This window comes from Gouania willdenowi, chromosome 14 (genome assembly GCF_900634775.1).
Source record: "Gouania willdenowi chromosome 14, fGouWil2.1, whole genome shotgun sequence".
NCBI lineage: Eukaryota > Metazoa > Chordata > Actinopteri > Blenniiformes > Gobiesocidae > Gouania > Gouania willdenowi.
The window spans coordinates 743,505-763,895 of record NC_041057.1 but is presented as its reverse complement, the minus strand read 5'-3'; the positions used below and the strand labels follow the sequence as shown (position 1 = coordinate 763,895).

General features: G+C 40.3%; 1 protein-coding gene across 1 annotated transcript in view; it reads right to left on the bottom strand.

Moving 5' to 3' along the window:
- The window catches only part of LOC114476182 (polypeptide N-acetylgalactosaminyltransferase 10-like), a 40,954-nt gene extending 21,214 nt beyond the window's left edge, over positions 1-19,740 (bottom strand). The window contains exons 1-3 of the mRNA XM_028467516.1: positions 19,490-19,740; positions 1,887-1,989; positions 757-895 (exon numbers count right to left, since the gene is read on the bottom strand). Of these exons, the coding sequence (XP_028323317.1) occupies positions 757-895; positions 1,887-1,989; positions 19,490-19,639 (392 nt within the window). The 5' untranslated portion in view covers positions 19,640-19,740. The remainder of the gene's footprint in view (positions 1-756; positions 896-1,886; positions 1,990-19,489) is intronic.
- Positions 19,741-20,391: the final 651 nt, after the last annotated feature.

The window sequence follows — 20,391 nt, the reverse complement described above, 5'->3', positions numbered from 1 at the left end:
GTCCACATGTTCTGTGTTAGTATGTAGAGCTGTGAGCTGATGGATACGTCACAATATCACTTCATAGAGCCATAATCTCACACGTTTCTGCTTCTTCCTCCTTAGCTAATGCTAGCATCAGTGGCTAATCTCTCATCTAAAGGTGCACTGCTTCCACCTTCAGGACACAGTTGGTCACTACATCACATTACAGCTTAGATATTGATGAGGGACCTCTGCCAGGGTGTATTCTAGTGATCTCCGTGAAAAAACGCAAATGACGAGTTATCTCGACAATGGCACTGAGTGAGTTAAAATATGATGTAGTGTAATGAGAGTAATGGAACAAAAAATGCATTTAAAGGAGAAAAAAGTGATGAAAATAGGTTAAAATATGGCCATTTTGGTGTAGTTGCAGAAAAAGGGTAAAAATAAGCAAAATGGGCTCAAATTGTTCAAAAATTATTCTTAACTCATTGAAGGAATCTGGAGAGCTCCTCCCAGTGTCTCGCGACCCCAAAAGGGGTCCTGACCCAAAGGACCCCTTCTCAACCCCTGCTTTACAGGAAGCCGTTAGCATAGCCTCTGTACATAGACTTATAGACAATAGATCTGTTTCCGTCCTCTGTTAGACCTATGATGAAAAGATCTGTTCTTCATACATTTGTAGTAGTAGTATGACTATTCTATAGATCCTGATTGATGCACCTCCTTGTTCGTTGTGTTGTTGTGTTTGTTGTGATCTACACACGTCGCACAAATGCTGACAGGACCTACTTTTTGTGGCGGATGTCTGGCAGTGAGCGGTTGAGGGCGATGCGGTCGCTGACGTAGATGTTGAAGCCGTTCTCTCTGTAGGCCTGATCTACTCGCTGGTTGTCTGTGAGAGGAAAAGGTTTCCCCTGTTCACCGTAACCTAGGATACACACACGCACACACACTACATAAAGTCTCGATTCTTTGTTTACTTTTATTTTGTAATCCAAACTGTAAAATTATTGTTCCTGTTTGTATTTCTTGTGTTCATTCAAAATGTTTCAATATCTTACATTATATTATTATTAGTTTAATGGGGATTCAAATTCATTTTAAACAGTAAATCATTCAAATTCATGTGATTCAAGTAGTCAAACAAAGTCGTAGTCATTAATAAAAAAAACATTTTAGTGTAAATACAGTTTTAACATTCAGTAAATTTCAACATTTCATACTTTGTGTGTGTGTGTGTGTGTGTGTGTGTGTGTGTGTGTGTGTGTGTGTGTGTGTGTGTGACAGACACAGGGGCTTAAACCAGGATCCAAACCCAGTGTTAATGTAACTGATTAACTGTTTTATTATGAATCCACAGCGTCTAAAGCTAATGTTTGACCTCCTCATTAACCACAGCAGAGATAGAAAACTGACATCATAGGGGGCGGGGCCACAGACATCTGATTGTATCTGATCTTAGGGTCACATGATCAACATTCATGTCAGCATTAGAAATAATGACCAATCAGAGCATTAACACAGGAAACTGTCAGTTTACTACCAGGCTGTTTTCAGATTCAGTTTATGTATTTTTAGATTTATTATTATTATTTTATTCATTTTGTCTATTTTTTAATTAATTTTTTGTGTTCTGTGAGTCATTTTGTGTGGGGTTTTGTTTGGAGGCCGCACAAAGATAGTCCAGCGGGCAAATGTGGCCCCCGGACCACCAGTTGCCTATGTGTGCTCCACAGCTTGGCGTTAAATGAGTGAACTGTTCTATCCTGGTCCAGAAAGCATCTGTAACTTTTATTGTCTTTAATTTAAAATGATGGGAATAACAAACGTCAGAGGTTTGTTTATTTCTCACAGTATGAAAATGGTTTTTATTCACGTTCTCGTTAGGGTTTCTCAACCTCTGGTTCAGTCAGTCCTACCGACTCGAGCGGCATCTCTCCTCATGGCGTCGTAGTCATGCCAGTCCGTTCGCCGCACCCCGTCCAGTCCGACCTGCGTCACCTTCCCCGCCTGTTTCAGACCCTGATGAAGAACACGACACGCACCATTAAACATCACAAGAATCTGTGATAAGCACATTTATTTATTCATCTGAATAATATCCACTGTTATTATTATTATTATAGTCATCTTAAAGATGGAAATCCTGGTTTAATCACTAATAAAATGGTTTAAAAAGGAAAAGTCGTTGAAATGGGATTTTAAAAACCACAGAAATTTGTTAAAATTTGCAAATCAGAGTGGACAAAAACATAGAGGTTCAAAATGTCAATATTAGAACAATTAGTTTAAACTGGCAAATAATGGACATGACAAATGCTGAATGTGGTTAAAAGGAGAAAAAATAATCATGAAATATGGTGAAAAGAGGTTAAAAGTGACAATATTGGGTCAACATATGTGACATTAGGTGGAAAAGCATTGAAATGTGATGTAGAAGTGTCAGAAATGTAGCAAAAATACATTAAAAGGAGCAAAAATATGGAAAGAAAAAGTGATGAAAATGTGTTAGAATATGGTGAGTTTGGTGGAGTTGTACAAAAATGGTAAAAATAAACAAAAATGGTCTGAAATTCTTCAGAAAAAAGTTAGCTTCCAGTTTCTTGAAGGTATCTGGCGACCCCCTCCCAGTGTCCGACCCCAAGGTTGAGAACCCCTGGTTTAACTGACTAGTGCTGCCAGTTAAAGTCAGTTTCATCCCTCAGATCAAATCCTGCAATCCCACAATGCAAAGCTTTATTTATAATGTTTGTTTCAGTCAAAACACACACAGCTGGCACTATCTGCCACGCATTAACATTCAAACACAGCCGTGTATGAAACTCTGCTCTAGGAGTGACTTCCTGTGTCTGCAGATACCACAGCACAATGCTACAATAATTAGCTCCACAGGAAGAAGCAATTAGCGCCACAATATGCATACAAACGACTGATGCTATTAGCAGGGCAGTTAGCGGCCTGCAAGCACACCTCTCTGTGTGTGTGTGTGGTTTCTTCCTCTCCTGCTTTGCTGTGAGTGACACATGTTGCTGTAAGACACTAAAACACAAACAAACATGAAACACAGGACAAAATGTAAACACAAACATGTAAGTTTACCAGCACACACTACACACTACATTCACTACACACTACATTCACTACACACTACATTCACTACACACTAGGGATGTCCCGACACAACTTTTTCACTTCCGATACAATACCAATATTGCTGCCTTGAGTCGTGGCCGATACGATGTCAATCTGATATAATATCAGTACGAATCATACATACTTTTATTACTTATTTTGTAGTGTGGAATGTTAGAAAAGGCTTGATCATTAAAAAAGACTAATTTATTATAAACCAATGGATTACATACAGTATAATGAACATTTTATAATAAGAATATTCTATTATTGATTAAAAGAAATTAAAAAATAAAATAGAAAATATTGAAAAAATAAATACAAAAAAAACAATATATATTATATTGGAGATTTTAGATGCAGTCTGATGAAATCTGATTCGTTTTCTGGCTGATATCGGACCAATATTCAATATCCATATCAGATCGGGACACCCCTAGTACACACTACACACTTCATTCAGGTGGCGACAGTTCCAACCCCTGCTGCTTCTCGGAGGACATTTACTCCCCCTTAAACATGTTTGTAATTCTTCTCCAGTCTGCTATTACCTCACCCACCAGAGCGTCATGTTTAAGGGGGAGTAAATAGCTCCTTAATAGCTACGAAAAGGTTTACGCAGTTGACGTAGCACTCTTCTTCTCTACGGTCAAGAAGCCACAGCGGTCACAGATTTTGGCACAACACCGGCTTTGGTGAAGGAAGCTGAAGCTACCGTAAAAACAGCCCAAACAAAGTCTAAACGCTGAGGAAGCTTCGGGGCTAACAGTTACTATAGGCTCACGGTAGGCAAAGCAGCATTGTTCTTGGGTTTACTTAGCTTCTATAGCGTGTCCCGTGTCCCAGGGGCTCGCGGTGTTGTGCCAGAGTCCGTGACCCAAAAAAATCTGTGACTGCTGCAACTTATCAGTGGTAAAGAAGAAGAGTGCTATGTCGACTGCGTAAACCTTTTTGTAGCTATTGAGGAGGTATTTACTCCCCCTTAAACGTGACGCTCTGGTGGGTGAAGTAAATGCAGACTGGAGAAGAATTACAAACGTGTTTAAGACGGAGTAAATGTCCTCCGAGAAGCAGCAGGGGTTGGAACTAGGCCTGGGCCGATAATAGATAAATCAAATAACCGGACCGTTAATAAAATGAATTCGATTAGTTTGCCGGCCTCGGTATATTCCCTTATTCATGTGTATTTGGCAGCGCGCCTGTCGGCTGCAGAGGCTAGTGTTAGCAACAATATTAAACAGCAGATAACTCAGTCAGTTCGAATAATTCCTCAGTGAACCTGCAGCGTAATTACTCTAAAATAGTATTCCACCACCAGGCAATGTTAGATTTAGGTATTTTTTAAGAGTCTTTTACTTAATTATACACTTACTTAACTTGTTTTTTTCTGTGGCTGTAACATAAGTAATTTCCCCTTGAGATTAATAAGTTCTGATTAAGAGTCTGGGTGTCATCCTTGACAGTACACTCTGCTTCCCATCTCACATCAAGAGCGTTACCCGCTCTGCATATGCTCCGTGCTCTGCTCCCCAGCTCTGGAACCCCCCCCCCATTTTTCCCCTTTTTTTTTTTTTTTACTTTTTTTTTTTAAATAAAATGTATTATTATTATCATGATTATTATCTGCTGAAAAGTGGTGGTTATGGGAGTCGTGCTGAGAGCTGCTAGAGGAGCAGAAAGTCTTTCAGCTCACACACTGATGGAAACCATGTAAACGCTGGGCTTTACTCAATGTTTGGAGCTCCTGCTGTTCACTGTGGAGAGGGTGAGTGAGATCAAAGCTCTATGTCTCCTCATTGATCGTCACACGGATCAAAGACCAGAGTGGAAAACACGATGTTCACAGCAGATCTCTGCCTTCAGCTCTAATCCATTACTGACATTAAAGTCTGTGTAAAGAAAATTCTGACATTTTCTTCTAAACACATTAAACAGGTCATAAATGTATTCCTTAAAACACGTATAAAGCCATTCAACCATTTATAATTTAATTATGGAGCTAGGCTTCACCAACTGTTTCACATGTCTGTGTTCACGATTTAATCATAGCCGCGTTACGTAACAGAAGCATCATTACCATAAACCCCACCCTGCTGCTGAAGCACATAAAAATGTGCGACATATCATCGTTCACGATATATCGTCAAAAACATTCTCACCGGTAAGAATACGTAATCCCACAACAGAAACAATAAATGCCCATGTCAGAAATTAGCGAGAACCATTTGTCCCTCAATTTAGCCAAGAATGGCCATAAAAAACTTGTTCCAGGGACAAAACTGTCCATAAGTTTATTGTCAACTACTTATTATTCTCTGGAGCTGTTCATGGCAGCCTAGCCTCCACGGTGTGCACTACCACCGCTTCTGCTCCCAGCCCTCACACACACACACAGACGGTGGTGATCGTCATGACTACCAGAAGCTACTATGCTGTGATACATGAACATGAACCACTACTGGGTTAAAACCAGATAAACATCAACAACATGAACCAATCCTAGCTAACTATGCTAAGCTAACACACCGACACACTGAGCTAAGCGCTAATGCTAACCACTCCATATAAGGAATAAACAGATCACGTCTTATTGTCATAAAACCACAGAGAACCATAGATTTGTTTATGTCAGATTTAACACTTGTATGGAAGAATAAAAACTAAACATGTCACACGTTGTGTGAAATAAATGTTAGCATAAATAATAATGTCACTATTCAATATTTTCTTTATTATATTTCACGTGTTCACAGACAAAGCTGGTCCCATTAGACTATTGTAACTAAATATAGTGAATGATTACATCATCAACTTGATCTGGTTTAATTATAGAAAATCATAGTTATTTATTAATCATAACTTTATGTAACTCATAAGATAAATGAAACATGATTAATCAACAGTAAAAACACTGATGGAGTTATTTTTGCTTTTTTTAAGAAAATAATTTCATTTTAAGTGAGGAAATAAATGAATTAAATACAATAACACTAATAGTGACCCACATGCATAAATATATTTCATAAAATATCAGCTCATAAACTCTGAGTCAGCAGTTATTGTAGCCTTTTTAAATGTGTTTAATGTTGATGTATTAACATTTATTTATGTTTGTAAAGAACCTGTTTACACTTTAAGTTGGGAATTATTTTATTTATTTATAGTTTTTTATATATTGTGATGTCTATCGTTATCGTGATGAATACCAGAAATTATCGTGATGGTTTCTTTAGTTCATTATGCCCATCCCTAGAAGCACAACAAACTTCCGCGGCCTCCAGCGGGCGCACTTCGGCCCCTAACCGACCTCGTTTGGCCCAATTTGCACCATCGACGCAGGAGCTGGTTTCACACTGCTCTCTTCCATCGACACAGTACAAGGAGGAGGAGGCGCCCTTCCCACATGTGGGTGTGGATCCAGCGCCTCTAACTGACACGCCCCCAGCGTCTCAGAGCAGAGAGAAGTGCTTATTTTTCCATGATTTTGAGACCTATTTTATATACTAAGAAATTTTTTACGTTTCAAATTTGGCTCAATGGTCACTGACATGTTTCTGCGGTGGGACAAACTCATAACATTTATTTCTGCTTTACACGGACTTTAATAGTGATCACTTAATTTGAAATAATTTAAACAGCAATGAATAATGTTTATGAAACCGAAAAAATATAAATTTTTCAGGGCTTTTATTCTGACAGTCTGTGCAGCATGTGTTTCATATTCTTTCAAAACATGTTGTGTATCTTTAAGGTGAAGGAAAAGCAAACTAAAGATAAATCTTTACAGACGATAAATGTTCTTCTTACTCTGAGAGGAAGGAACTCCATACAGAGACCACTACATATGTTGGTTAGCTTAGCATGTAGCCACCATTCCCACATGTTTAGGTTAGCTTAGCACGTAACCACCAGTCCAAGATGTTTAGTGTAGCATGTAGCCAAAAGTCCCATATATTTGGTTAGCTTAGCACATAGCAATCAGTCCCACGTGTTTTAGCTAGCTTAACACGTATCCACCTGTCCCACATGTTTTGGTTAGCTTAGCACATAGCCACCAGTCCACATGTTTGGTTAGCTTAGCATGTAGCCACCATTCCCACATGTTTAGCTTAGCACATTGCCACCAGTACCACATGTTTGGTTAGCTTAGCACGTAACCACCAGGCCCATTTGTTTAGTGTAGCATGTAGCCAAAAGTCCCTAATATGTGGTTAGCTTAGCACATAGCCAACAATCCCTCATATGTGGTTAGCTTAGCACGTAGCCACCAGTCCCACATGTTTGATTATTTTAGCCTGCAGCCACCAGTCCCCAATGTTTTGGTTAGCTAAGCACGTAGCTACCTGACTAACATGTTTAGGTTAGCTTAGCACGTAACCACCAGTCCAACATGTTTAGTGTAGCATGTAGCCAAAAGTCCCATATATTTGGTTAGCTTAGCACATAGCAATCAGTCCCACGTGTTTTAGCTAGCTTAACACGTATCCACCTGTCCCACATGTTTTGGTTACAGTTGTGTGCGAAAGTCAGGGCACCCCTTTAAAAACAGCATATTTTATATATTTAAAAAGTTATATTCATATTTACTGTCTCTCTGGTATATGTGAAAAAAAGACAATATTGTCAGGAAACATTAATGCATAGTTACATTTTATTTTATAAATTGAACAAAATTACAAAAATGAAAAACATAATTTTGGCATGTGCAAAAGTCGGGGCACCCTGAGAGTTTCAAAGTGTCAGATTCCTTCTACAAGCTCAGACCTCTACCAGCTCATTGGTCCTGAAGCATGTGTCAACAATTGTCATTAGGGAGTGCCAGCTGGTGCCAATTTGAGGGTTTCTTAAATACGGCGACTCCACAAACCTTGTACAAACACTCAGCAACCATGGGTTCCTCTAAGAAGCTGTGTAAGACAGAAAAAATGAAAGTAATTGATGCCCACAATGCCGGGGAGGGCTACAAGAAGATAGCAAAGCATTTTCAGCTTGCAGTTTCCACAGTGCGAGGCATAATTAAGAGATGGCAGGTGAGGGGAACTGTGGAGGTCAAGAAGAGATCTGGAAGACCAAGGAAACTCTCGGAGAGAACAGCTCGTAGTCTGGTCAGAAAGGTAAACCAAAACCCACATTTGACTTCAAAAGACCTCCAGGAAGATTTAGCAGACTCAGGAGTGGTGGTGCACCCTTCCACTGTGCGCCGATACTTGCACAAACAAGACCTTCATGGAAGAGTCTGTAGAAAAAAACCTTATCTACGACCTCATCATAAAATACAACGTCAAAAATATGCAACAGAACATCTACAGAAGCCTGATGACTTTTGGAAACAAGTGCTGTGGACTGATGAAGTTAAAATAGAACTCTTTGGCCACAATAAGCAAAGGTATGTTTGGAGAAAAAAAGGAGCAGCATTTCATGAAAGAACACCTTGCCAACTGTTAAATATGGGGGTGGATCCATCATGCTTTGGGGTTGTGTTGCAGCCAGTGGGACAGGAAACATTGCTCGGGTGGAGGGAAGAATGGATTCAATTAAATACCAGCAAATTCTGGAGGCAAATATCACAGCATCTGTAAAAAAGCTAAAGCTGAAAAGAGGATGGCTTCTACAACAGGATAATGATCCTAAACATACCTCCAAATCCACCATGGACTACTTCAAGAAACGCAAGCTGAAGGTTTTGGAATGGCCTTCACAGTCTCCCGACTTAAACATTATCGAAAATCTGTGGGTAGATCTTAAAAGAGCTGTGCATCCAAGACGTCCTAGGAATATTGGAGAACTGGAAGCCTTTTGCAAGGAAGAATGGGGAAAAATCACAAATAATAGAATCCAGAGACTTGTTGTTGGCTATAAGAAGCGTTTACAAGCTGTGATATCTGCCAGAGGGGGTGTTACTAAGTACTGAAGGTACTGATGCTGTAGGGTGCCCCGATCATTTTTGTAATTTTGTTCAATTTATAAAATAAAATGTAACTATGCATTAATGTTTCCTGACAATATTGTCTTTTTTTCCCATATACCAGAGAGACAGTAAATATGAATATAACTTTTTAAATATATAAAATATGCTGTTTTTAAAGGGGTGCCCTGACTTTCGCACACAACTGTAGCTTAGCACATAGCCACCAGTCCACATGTTTGGTTAGCTTAGCATGTAGCCACCATTCCCACATGTTTAGCTTAGCTTAGCACATTGCCACCAGTCCCACATGTTTGGTTAGTGTAGCACGTAACCACCAGGCCCATATGTTTAGTGTAGCATGTAGCCAAAAGTCCCTAATATGTGGTTAGCTTAGCACGTAGCCAACAATCCCTCATATGTGGGTAGCTTAGCACGTAGCCACCAGTCCCACATGTTTGATTATTTTAGCCTGCAGCCATCAGTCCCCAATGTTTTGGTTAGCTAAGCACGTAGCTACCTGACTAACATGTTTTGGTTAGCTTTGCACGTAGCTACCTGACCCACATGTTTTGGTTAGCTTTGCACGTAGCTACCTGACCAACATGTTTTGTTAGCTTAGCATGTGGCGACCAATCCAAGTTTGGTTAACTTAGCACGTAGCCGCCAGTCCCACATGTTTAGGTTAGCTTAGCACGTAGCAATCGGTCCCACATCTTTGGTTAGCTTAGCATGTAGTAACCATGGTAACTTTGGTCTCATTTTGGTGTTCGTTTTGCTGTCGTATTGTCTTATTGGGAGTTCTGTATAAATTGTTTGTTGTTTTGTTGGCATATAGTGTCATTGTTGGTACTTCTGTTATTTCATCTTTTTTGGTATTTTGAGTGCATTTTATAGTGGTTTTAGTGTAGTTTTGTCATTTCTATGTTGTTTTTAGTTGCAGTTTTGTGTCTTTTTGGAGTCGTCATAATTGGAGACGTCCTACACAGCTCCACATAGACCGTTCCCTTCTCTTCCCTCAGCCAATACAACTAAATAATTAAAAATGCATGACTTTTGTTCATTTAAATGCCGTTTTATCTTCCACATCACTGAGACTTGTTGTGTGAACGAGCGCGTCGCCTTACCGTTTGCATTTAATCTGCTCTGATCCCATTTGAAGGAATTCAGCGGCAAAAACAAACACCAGGGAGAAAATATCAGCTCCCAGCGTCTCTAACAAGATGTGGGAAAAGCCTGAATGGGATTAAGATATTGATTTTTATCTCCATTAGAGAAGCAGGACGTCCACGAGGAGCCGTCACACACACACACACGCACACGCACACGCACACGCACACACAGCTTCTGTCTACCGCTATTAAAAGTTTAGAGGAAAGAGTTTTCAAACGTTACGGGGGTGAAGTTTCTGAGCTTACAGCCGCTCATGACAGGCTCCGCCTCCACACGGCTGAGTGAGGGTGCCAAAACTGCCAAGGAGTTACTTTATTATTATCATCATCATCAATTAAAAAATGGCCGCAGTAACAGACCTAACCAGTCTCTGTGCCAAATCTGCCAAGACTTACTTTGTTATTATGTGTCACAAATGTTGTGAATAAACTTTCTGACTAACATGAAACTCAACCTTTATTTGTAAAGTTACCAAAGTGCTGTACAGATTACAACGTTAAGAACAATACAAAATACAGAAACAGAGGCAATAGATTCAAACTAATTAAGATTTGCAAAGTTTCCACACAAAATAACTTCTATCCTCAGGGTTTGTGTGTCTTCAATAGTCCATGATTTACTCTATCTTCAGCCACCACCGCACTGTTTAAGGGAGAGAAAGGTACCTTAGGAGAGCTCTTCTTCTCCGTGTCATTGTCGACTACCAAACCTCAGAGTTGGAACTGTCACTCCCAAATGAGGTTTACATCGACATCTTTAACTTTTCCTGTTTTTTAAGAGCAACCAAAAGCAGCACGAGTTGTTATCGTGACTGAAAAAATCTGCTGAATAATCTAAAAATCAGGCTGAATGCTTCACTCCGATAGAAAACAATTAGATAACTCTGCGCATGCGTGAAAGCTGCCTGTTATGTTGCCCCAGCCTTTGATTTCGCTTGTTTAACTCTAACTTTTATTCTCTTTTGAATGTTCATGTTGCTTCACTGTAACTCTGTGAAGTCCCGCCCTCTCTAACGAGGTTGTTTTTAGAGAGTTTTCATGCTTCTCGTGTTGATTTTATTAATGCCGCTTCCATCGAGACACGCTGCCTTTGTTTACTCCAGAGAACAGCTGATTGCGCTAATGTCGACTGGCTTTGTCGCCAGACCAGCTGATATACCACCTGAACTCTGGAGAAAAACACACCGGGGATGCAGAGGAGGGTCAAGAAAGAACGGGCTTACGGAGAGAAGAAGATTTAAGCTGAATAAAATATAAACACTTGGCCAAATACCGAATACGGTTGTTAAGTTTTCCACTATTTTTTAAATAGTGCAAACACTAAAGTGCATTAAAGGGGAGGTATGATGAAAAAAATAACATTCTAATGGTTTAGCTACAGTGATAAACATCCTTTAGCCTCATTCAGAGGGACAAAGTGTAAAAAGTTCTGGAGGAAAGGAGGAGCTGCTGCTGGTTCTGCAGCAACACACACACACTTTTCCGACTAAATCACTGCACGTTGATTGATTGCGTCATATGCTACTATTCGGCCTTGCTTTTAACTCACTAAACCGAAGGCTGAATGTTGCTTTTTTTGCAATATTTGGCCAAATATTCAGTACATCCCTAGCAGTAAGTACAAAGTCAGGGGGTGCTGTAATCCTGGTCACATCAGAATTTAAGAACAGCTCTGTAGCCCAGATGTTGAACTGCTGGTTGTTGGACTCCATCCATACCATCTGCCTAGAGAGATCCCACATGTTCACTATATTCTACTAGAGAGATTAGAGAAATTACTTGGAATCACAGGGACTGCCCTAAACTGGTTTAAGTCCTACCTATCTGATAGGTACCAGTTTGTACACGTGAATAATAAGTCTTCTGTGTACACTAAAGTAAGCTACGGGGTTCCTCAGGGCTCTGTGCTAGGTCCAATCCTCTTCTGTATCTATATGATCCCCCTTGGTAATGTTATGAGAAAATACTCTGTTAACTTCCACTGCTATGCTGATGATACCCAACTGTATGTATCAATGAAGCCAGGTGAGACAAATCAGCTATCTAAACTTGAGGCCTGTCTAAAGGACATTAGGGCCTGGATGGACCAAAATTTTCTTCTTCTTAACTCAGACAAGACTGAGGTCATTGTACTGGGCCCACGACACCTTAGAGAAACCTATGCTAGCCTAACTGCCCTAGATGGCATTACTCTGGCACGAAGCACAACTGTTAGAAACCTTGGGGTTCTATTTGATCAGGATTTATCCTTCAACTCTCACATAAAACAAACTTCAAGAACTGCCTTCTTTCATCTCCGTAACATTGCTAAAATCAGATCTATCCTGTCTCAGGGCGACGCCGAAAAACTAGTCCATGCTTTTGTTACCTCTAGACTGGATTATTGTAATTCTCTTTTAGCAGGCTGCCCGAGCAAGTCGCTTAAGACACTTCAGCTGGTTCAAAATGCTGCAGCACGTGTACTGACTAAAACTAGGAGAAGAGATCACATTACTCTTGTATTAGCCTCTCTGCATTGGCTTCCCATAAAATATAGAATAGAATTCAAGATTCTTCTCCTCACTTATAAAGCCCTAAATGGACAGGCACCAGTCTATCTCAAGGAGCTTGTAGTGCCATACAATCCCCCCAGAACACTACGCTCTCAAAATGCTGGACTACTTGTTGTTCCATTTGTCTCTAAAAGTAGTATAGGAGGAAGAGCTTTCAGTTATCAGGCCCCACTTCTCTGGAACCATCTACCAACCACGGTTCGGGGGGCAGACACCCTCTCTACCTTTAAGGTTAGGCTCAAAACATTCCTCTTTGGTAAAGCTTTTAGTTAGGAAGCAGCTCATAGCTCATAGTTAAGATGCAATAGGCATAGACTGCCGGGGGGGGGGTCTGGCATGCTCGGTTGGAGAGAGGTTGGAGAGGGCGTTAAGAGAGAGGTCATTTAGGTTAGAGAGGGACCGGAGAGGGTCCCATTCCTCTCTCTAACACTCCGTCTATGTCTGCTTCTTCCCTTGTGTGTTTGCTCCTGTACTCCTTCTGGCTTTTGTCTTGCAGGTCCGTGGGATCCTCAGTGTGGAGTTACAGAGTCTCAACAACTCTGTCTCCACCCTTTCCTCTGCACACACCCAACACAGCATAACGTGGATGGCTGTTCATCATAGGAATGGATCCACACAAGGTTCCTGCTGCTTAACAGAAGGTTTTCCTTGCCGCCATGATGAATTCATGTTGGGTGTGGGATACATATGTATGTGTATATACGTATATATGCATATGTGTGTATCCATAATATGAAGAGTCCGTCCTTAAGACTGCTCTACTGTAAAGTGTCTTGAGATACCATTGGTTATGATTTGGCGCTATACAAATAAAAGATTGCTTGATTGATGTTATTATCGTTGTCCTGTACATCCCTCCCTCTGCTAACCCAACATCTGCCTGCTGCACCATACACACCACCATCTCCAAACTCCAAACTCAACACCCCAGTGCCCTCATCATCATGTCGGGAGACTTTAACCAAGTCACCATGGATGGAGTTCCGCCCACTTTCAAACAATACGTGAGATGTTCTACCAGAGAAGAGAAGACCCTGGACCTGATGTATGCTAACATTAAGGATGCATACATCTCCTCTCCTCTCCCCCCACTGGGCAGCTCTGATCACAACCTGGTTCTCCTCAAACCCTGCTATGTGCCTCTGGTGAAAAGGAACCACAAGGACTGTGAGGAGGTGGTCGGAGGAGGCTTATGAGACACTGCAGAGCTGCTTTGAAGTAACCGACTGGCCTGCACTCTGTGAGCCCCACGAGAAGGACGTTGATGGTCTCACAGAGTGCATCACATACATTTTTGTGTGGACTGCAGTGTTTCAGCTTGAACTGTAACCTGTTACGTCAACAATAAACCTTGGATCACTAACGACATTAAGGACATCCTGAATAAGAAGAAGAGGGCGTTAAAAGATGGCAACTGTGACGAGGTGAGGAGAGTGCAGGTGGTACTCAAACTTAAAACCATGGAGGCCAAAGACAATTATAGGATAAATCTGGAGAATAAACTTCAGTGAAGGTTCAAGGTTCTTTATTGTCAAATATGCACCATGTTAAACATACAGCACAGATGAAATTGCAATCCCCCCCCAACCCCCAGTGCAAACCTGCAGTGGTAACTGGGGTAACCAATAGCCATGAAGCCATGAAACTACATGAGTGATGTGTGGAGTGACATGAAAACCATCACCAGGTTCCAGAAGACTGGTAGCATGGGGTTGGAGCGCTGTGTGGACCGAGCCAATGAACTGAACCTATTTTTCCAATCGGTTTGATACTGCGGCCCCTCCCCCACAAGATTCTGCTGCTGGTTGCCCTACAACAACTGCCACTCTACCTCCTCCTCCTTACAGACCCCTTGTATGTCCCACACCACCTCAATTCACACCCACGTACTCCACCCCTCCCCCCTGCTCTGTATCATATCTTCCACAACCTGAGGACCTCACCCCTCCCTTAACTGTCACCTCAACAGTGTTCTTCACATCTGACCTGGTGAGAAAACAGCTGATGATTCACTCTGGCAAAGCTACGATGGTGTTCTGTGCTTAACGCCTGTGCCCCCAGCTGTGTGGAGTTCTTCGTCAAGTATTCAGCTTGAGCCTGCACCTCCAGAGGGTCCCTGCACTGTGGAGGATTGTTGATCACCTGACGGGCAGACCACAGTACGTACGTCTACATAAATGTGGCTTGTATAATATATATTGTTTGTATATCTGGAGCTGTAACAAAAGTAATTTCCCCCTGGGATTAATAAAGTATTTTTGATTCTGATGTTTACAGAATCAGAAAACTAGCACTAGTGGGTTGGTTTGTAGCGATGGAACATTACACACATCCAGTCAGTCACTGTGCAAGAGGAAAAATAAATAAATAAATTAATTAATTAATTAATTAAAAAAACAGACAACCATGAAGTAACTACAGCAGCTACGACATTGCGATAAAGTGCAATAGTGGTAATAAATAAATGAAATAAATAAAAATAAATGCAACTCTAAAAAACAGTACGACACATCTAATTTGACCCTCTCACTACTATTTAAAGCTTGATGGCAGCAGAAATAAAAGAGTTTGTATAGCGCCTCCCAGAGGGCATCAGGGTGAAGCTCTCCTTAAGAACATGATGTGGATGATGACCAGTGATGCTCACATGATCCTGGCACAAGTTTTTACAATGTTGGACAGATTATTTTTGTCTTTCAATGACGATCCATAAAAACCAACACATGAATGAAAGACTCTCAATAAAGGAATGATAAAAATCACATAAAATAGGTTTAGATGTATTAAAAGAGTTCAGTTTCCACAGCAGGTAGATGTGATCTTAGCCTTTCTTTGCAATAGCCTCTGTGTTCTTTTCAAATTTGAGTTTGGAGTCAAATATTGTGCCCTGGTATTTATAGGTGTCCATTATTTCCACCATTAATGATGCTGGCTTCATTTTAGTTTTTGTTACATGCAGGTCTCACAGGCAGTGGGACTGTGTGACATCATCAATCACGTGATTTCAAGATGGAGGAACACAGGCTCTAGAATTGTAAAGTAGTCCTATTTATAAAAGTTATTCAAATTAATATATGGTGAATAATAATAATGTGTTTTATTAGACATAGATCTACCAATAAAGACATTTCAAAGGGGTGGAGTCTAAGACTGATTTGTGTCCATCAAACATCCAATCAGGGACCTCCTCCGTGTGTGTGTGTGTGGTTGTAAAACAGGACAGATGTTTGGTTTCTGTAGATCGATGAGTAATCTGTGTCTCTGTGGGAAAGAGACAGGACGATCGATGCCTGCGTCGATTCGAGGAGTCTGACCGCACGTAAGGAACGATGAGCTCGTTACCGACGGGCATGAACGCACCGCCGCAGAGACACCGCCACAGGCTAAACATGTTCTAATGAGACGCAGATTTACAAACAAGAAGAAAAGCTTTCTGCACGTGCAGCACATACACGATTCCACACCAAAGAGGAGGATCTCATCAGAATCATCATGGAGGGACCAGAACTGATGGACTATGATACCAGGACAGATGTTCAGCTGTGGTTCCACCAGAGCAGGGGTCTGCAACCTGTGGTTCTGGGGCCTAATGTGGCCCTTTGACTCTTATACAAATGAAATCAAACATTATTCTATATAATTATAACTGTATATAATGTAATCCACTGTATTGTCTTCATAGAGAAGGTCTTTATGGCTCCAGGAGGACTTTAATCCAGGTGAGATGAGGTTAAATGGTTCCTTGTAGAGTAAAGGTTACAGACCCCTGACCAGGGGAAGAGGGTTAGGAGACCCCACTATCAGAGCTGGACCCTCTCAATTTAATCCATGGTGTGAAACAATGCAGATGATAAGTTGGTTATGTTACTGTAAATGTACAACATTTCTGTAAAATAAATGTAACAGAACACATGTAACCTGTTGTTATGATTTAATGTTATTTAAAAACATTACGTCTTATTTTAAAATGATATAAAATAAATGAACTATTTCAGCCACTGATTGAAAACTTAATATTGACAATAAAACATTAAAATATTTAGCAAATATATCTCAATCCATTGTCAATCTTTACTTCATACTAAAACTACAGTACGTTAGTTAAGTCTATTATTCATCAGCATGTGTGGTTGTGACCAACTGAGAAAGTTAGTGACAGCTGATTTAATCACACTATACAACACAAATAATTACATTGACACCAAAATTAGTCACATTTAACAACAATTTCATCAATTTTATGTAAATATTGTACATAAAAGTCTGTTTTTTAGCTCTTATGTAACAGAACAAAGACAGGACACAGAAAAGAAGAAAGTTTCAGAAACTCACCATTAATCACATTAATCTATACAAATAATTAAATTCACAGTAAAATTAGTCACATTTGAGACCATAAAGTCCACATTTCAATCAATTTTATGGGAAAAGCTGCAATATTTTAACACTAATAATAATTAAACCATGTGAATCTGTCTTTGTTAGATGTAAAAAAACAGATTTGGGGCCAAAAAAGGGAATGTTTTCATTGATTTGATGCTTTGGAAGAGCAGAGGAAGTCTGATCGCTCCATGCATCAAACACACACACACAGAGTAAACTATGTGTGTGTGTCTGAAAGGTTCAGCTCAGCTCAGAGATCACGAGACCATAGAGATGTCAGATCTCCCGTCACCGTGTGAGGAAGTGAAATAGTTCAGTAGTGACGGAACGTTGAACCCAATCTGTTCTCATGTTCTTCTCAAACTGCTGCTGTGAGGCCTGAGACGACCTCTTCCTGTCATTATGACGCCCTGAGAACCAGCTGACCACTGATCTCCACGTACATGTACAAACCAGTAAAAATATATGTAACCAGTAAAAACTAGTGAAAAGCAGAGCTGAGTATTGGCAAGGATGTTGCAGTACGATACGATATTATCACGATATCGTCATGTTGTACACAGTTAATTTTAAAAATAAACATAAAGATGAAAAATCAAGTTGCTGTATATGTTCATCAGAAGATATTGATCATTCAGAGGTTAAATTAAGTCAAAACTATTTGTTTCAAACATCCTATTTATTATGAATATTATTATTATTATTATATCTATGGATCCATATACCGGAGTGGAGGTGCAGAAGGTTTTTATGTAAGAACAGTAGCTGCTCAACATGCCCATAGTTAGGCTGAGAAGTGACCATGTCTCCATCAGTAGAAAACACACGTCCATGAAAATGTGAAAATACATTAAGAAAAATATTGATTAAATATCAGGAAAAAGAAATAAAATTATGTTTTAAATAGATTTTTTTTTTTTTTTTTTAAACCGATTTAAGATTGGCACCCAAAAAAAAGTGCAAACCAGTATTAAACAGTTAAAAACCAGTAAAAACCAGTATGAACCAGTTTAAGTAGAACTAAGTCACTTTTTCACCTTAATAAATCCTTCTCATAGACCCTGTGTTTATGGGGTCATTAGGGGTCTTTCACTAACACGTTCCTGTCTCTGACCCAGTGACAGACGTACTGCTTTACTACAGCCTAATACACACTAACGCTAGATTATGACCAGCCCTGTGGCTGCACACGGTTGTTTACTAATTCACTTTGATCAAACTTATATCAGGGCGGAGCCAGCACAAAAAAGGCAGAGAAGATCTTTATCTGAGGAACGGAGCAACTCCATCAGTGACAGCTCAGCAGCAACACACAGCAACACAACCCAGCGCTCCATCAGGCAGCACACACACACGCGCACACGCACACACTTCTTAAAACTGGTTAAAGCTTGAAATTAGTTTTTATTTTTGAGATTGTTCTATGCATTTGAACTCTTTAGGACAATCACAGCAATACAGTTGCACTTGTGACAATATATCTGATGTCTGCAGTCATTTTTAAGTGCATTAAGAAAAAAAAAAATCGAAAATCGAATTAAAAATATTTTTTCTTTAAAAGATCAGTGATTTTTTTTTTTTTTTTTTTTTTGGCAAAATCGCCCAATTACATAATAATGTCAAGAAATGCGTTATTTATCACGTTTGGTTCACATTGTGATCAGTGTTCCTGCCTCTGTCCATGGTGCTGAAAACCAGCTGCTCTAACTGGGTGGTTCTCAATCTTTTCAGGCCACGACCCTTCAAAATAAAGGTCCCAGAGAGTAAGGACCCTTCAAAATAAAGGTCTCAGAGAGTGGGGACCCTCCAAAATAAAGGTCCCAGAGAGCAGGGACCCCCACTGTAGCTGAAGGTGGTTGAACACAGACATGAACATTGAAGAACAGTCATGTGGAGACAGGACCATCTATAAGGGGGAATAAAGGAGAGATTTTTGGGGTCCATCCATAAAGTCAGTAAAATGATGGTTTATTGTTCTATAAATCTGTGATAACCACATTTATTTATTCATCTGAATAATATCCACTGTTATCCAGGAACGTTTATTATTATTATTATCGTCATCTTAAAGATGGAAATGGTTCAAAGTGACCAAAAATGGTGGAAAAGGAGGTGAAATGGTTAATTGGTTAAAAGTTGCAAATTAGAGTGGGCAAAAATGGACAAAAAAAAATGATAAAAAGGGTTCAAAGTGTCAATATTGGAACAATTAGTTTAAACTGGTAAATAATGGACATGAATATGAGACCACCTCCCAGTGTCTCGCGACCCCAAATGGGGTCCTGACCCCAAGGTTGAGAACCCCTGCTCTAACCAGTGATCCCAGCAGGTGGAGGACCTGGCGGAAGGATAATAATCCTCCTCGCGGACACACTCACCTGCTCCGGGGTGAATCCTCCCGCTCCGTCCGCGGGGCTCGGTGAGGCCGTTTCCCGGTATAAGGACCAGAGTCCGACGTTAGGGAGGAAGATCAGGGCCGCTATGAGCAGCCCTCCGACCTGCAGCAGCCGCTTCTCCTTCCGCCTCATGTCCGCACACACGGAGCCTCAGCGGCGGAGGAATAACATGGAAGTCCGACAGTGACGCGTCAGAGCGCGAAGAAGAAGCGAGTTCGGCTCAGACAACTTTAACTGAGCCTCCGTCAGGCTGAGCTGCTTTATATACGAGGACGGCCACTTCCGCCACAGATTTTCAAAATAAAACCCCACGAATCATAAATTCACAAAAAACAGCCAAAAATTTATTTTTAAAAGAATATTATGAAGGATTTGTAAATATTTGTAAATGTTGTTTGGGTCCTGTCTTGTATTTGGAAAGTAAAATAAAAAAGTAAAGTTTGTCTTGATATATATTTAAAATTAAATATGACCTTAAAACACAACAAACGTCTGAACCAGGACCGTCCTCCCAACCAGGCGACACAGGCGGCTGCAAAGGGCGCCATCTGCTGAAGGGGCATAATAACGGTGAAACACACCCTTTACAATCACTGAACATGTTTTCTCTTAATTGAATATTAATATTAAAAATCTGTAACAATACCTGCTAATTTTCTGCCCATATTTACTTTTTTTTGTATTTTAATTCTTGCTCCAAGTAACACATTACCGCCAAACACTGGTGACTAAAAAAAATGTCACAAAAAGACCCAAGACAACAACTATTGTAGATTTGTGTTTCCACTGTAGTTCTGTGTGTTTTTCTTGTTGTGTAGCTTTAATGTACGTTGGAGCAGATTCTATCTCAGTGTGTCTGTGACAGTCTGAAGGTCAACCTTCAT